General features: G+C 44.3%; 1 protein-coding gene across 1 annotated transcript; it reads left to right on the forward strand.

Moving 5' to 3' along the window:
- The first annotated feature begins 358 nt into the window (after positions 1–358).
- On the forward strand, positions 359–1,165 carry LOC134284752 (uncharacterized protein K02A2.6-like). Its single transcript, XM_062843984.1, has one exon. The coding sequence runs from the start codon at positions 359–361 to the stop codon at positions 1,163–1,165; it is 807 nt and encodes a 268-aa protein (XP_062699968.1).
- Positions 1,166–2,052: the final 887 nt, after the last annotated feature.

Consider the following 2,052-nt stretch of genomic DNA (forward strand, 5'->3'; position numbering starts at 1 on the left):
AACACTACAGCTGATTTTGAAGTACATTCAAGAAGGATGGCCAAACAGTCCAGCTGCAATTCCTGATCCAGATGTTGTTCCTTACTACCAGAGGCGTAAATCACTAAGGGTGCCGTTATAGTTACGCGTGAGAGTGAGAGTGCGCGTGTGCGAAGCCGCAAAAAAGAATATCAACAACAGCAAATCCACGAAAATCCTTTGGACGCGCACTCCCACTCTCACTTTGAAGCGGCACTATGTCATCGCCGTAAGTCTAATCAACGGCTGCATAATATTCCACGACAGAGTAGTAGTTCCAGGCAAGTTTCGACATCAAATTTGGAAACAATTTCATCGTGGACATCCAGGAATAGTCAGAATGAAATCAATCGCTCGAAGTTTCATCTACTGGCCCGGTATCGATAAGGACATTGAGGACTTCGTCAAGCGGTGCACACCCTGTTCTACTGCTGGAAAATGCCCAACGAAGACAACGCTGGAATCATGGCCTGTTCCTGCCAAACCATGGTCGCGTATCCATATAGACTACGCAGGTCCTGTAGATGGTCTATACTTCCTGGTGATAGTCGATCCGTATACAAAATGGCCAGATGTCTACACAACGCGATCAACAACATCCAAAACGACGATCAAGCTACTAAACCAGACGTTTTCAATATTCGGCGTTCCGGAAACCATCGTTTTGGATAACGGGACACAGTTTACCAGTTATGAATTTCAAAAGTTCTGTGAAAACTACGGCATCAATCACATTCGGACAGCACCATACCACCGTCAATCTAATGGCTTGGCGGAGCGGTTTGTGGATACTCTCAAGCGAAGTCTCCGGAAAATTCGTTCGGGAGGAGAAACCATTGAAGAAGCTCTACGAGTATTTCTGCAAGTTTATCGCAGTACACCCACAAGTGACCTGAATGGAAAATCCCCTGCTGAAATGATGTTCCAAAGGCCAATACGAACAGTCAATTCGTTGTTGAAACCTCCGGTTCAAGTTCCAGCGGATTCCAGTGGAAAACCTGAAAAGCAAAATGCGGCTTTCAACAAGAAGCATGGAGCGGTTAAACGGCAGTTTGAACCAGGTGAAACGGTTTTCGCACAAGTTCATCAAAACAATTCATGCAACGTCTCATCTACATGCAAATCAATTGAAGACACGTCTACCTGAGAGCTCAACAGCCCAAAGACCAACACCTCTTTCTGTGTTTTTCGATGGATTCGGACTCTCCAACAATGAACCTCTAAGACAGGATGTAAATGCTGAAGAAATCGACCCACATATCCCCATTCCGAACGGTAGCCCTCAGGAATCTGACGAATCATTTTATTCGGAGGAGTCTGAAGATGAAGCTCCTGCACCACCAGTTTTGGCTTCCATACCTGAGAGAGATCGACGACTGATTCGGCTACCATCAAGATTCCAATCCTATTGGATGGCTTAAAAGGGGGGAGATGTTAGATCACAGCAACTCATCAATTAATCGTTAGATCACAGCAACTCATTATTTACCCTAACAATACAACATTCAGTCCATAGCAACCTTAGCAACCAGCTTGGTCGGTGGCCTATAAAAGTCGGCCAACAAATGGAAATGGTTCATTCCTTGTTACGCACTTGAAGTTAATAAACGTTCTAATCAAAAAGCCTTGTCAAGTCATTCCAATCCCGTTCTCACTGAAGAACATATCAGTAGGACTAAGAACCGAGCCTTGAGGAAGCCCAAAAGGAATGCGATAGGTGCTGGACTTCGAGCCATTGATTACAACTTCAAACGATCGAGCGGACAGGAACGATTGGATTATTTTTGTTATGTACATAGGGCAGTTTACTTGATTCAGTTTGAAGACTACAGCTTGCTGCCAGACTGAATCGTAGGCTTTCTCGACGTCTAACAGGACCATACCGGTAGACTTACCAGCAGAGAAATTACGCTTGATCTCCTGTTTGAAAAACCCTTTAGATTCCCCAGGGATTGATCCAGATTCTCAAGAAATTTATTCAATGATGCCTAAGCAGTTTTATCCCACAAAGTCATTAAGAAATCTCAGCCATAA

The sequence above is a fragment of the Aedes albopictus genome, unplaced genomic scaffold (assembly GCF_035046485.1).
Source record: "Aedes albopictus strain Foshan unplaced genomic scaffold, AalbF5 HiC_scaffold_691, whole genome shotgun sequence".
Lineage (NCBI taxonomy): Eukaryota > Metazoa > Arthropoda > Insecta > Diptera > Culicidae > Aedes > Aedes albopictus.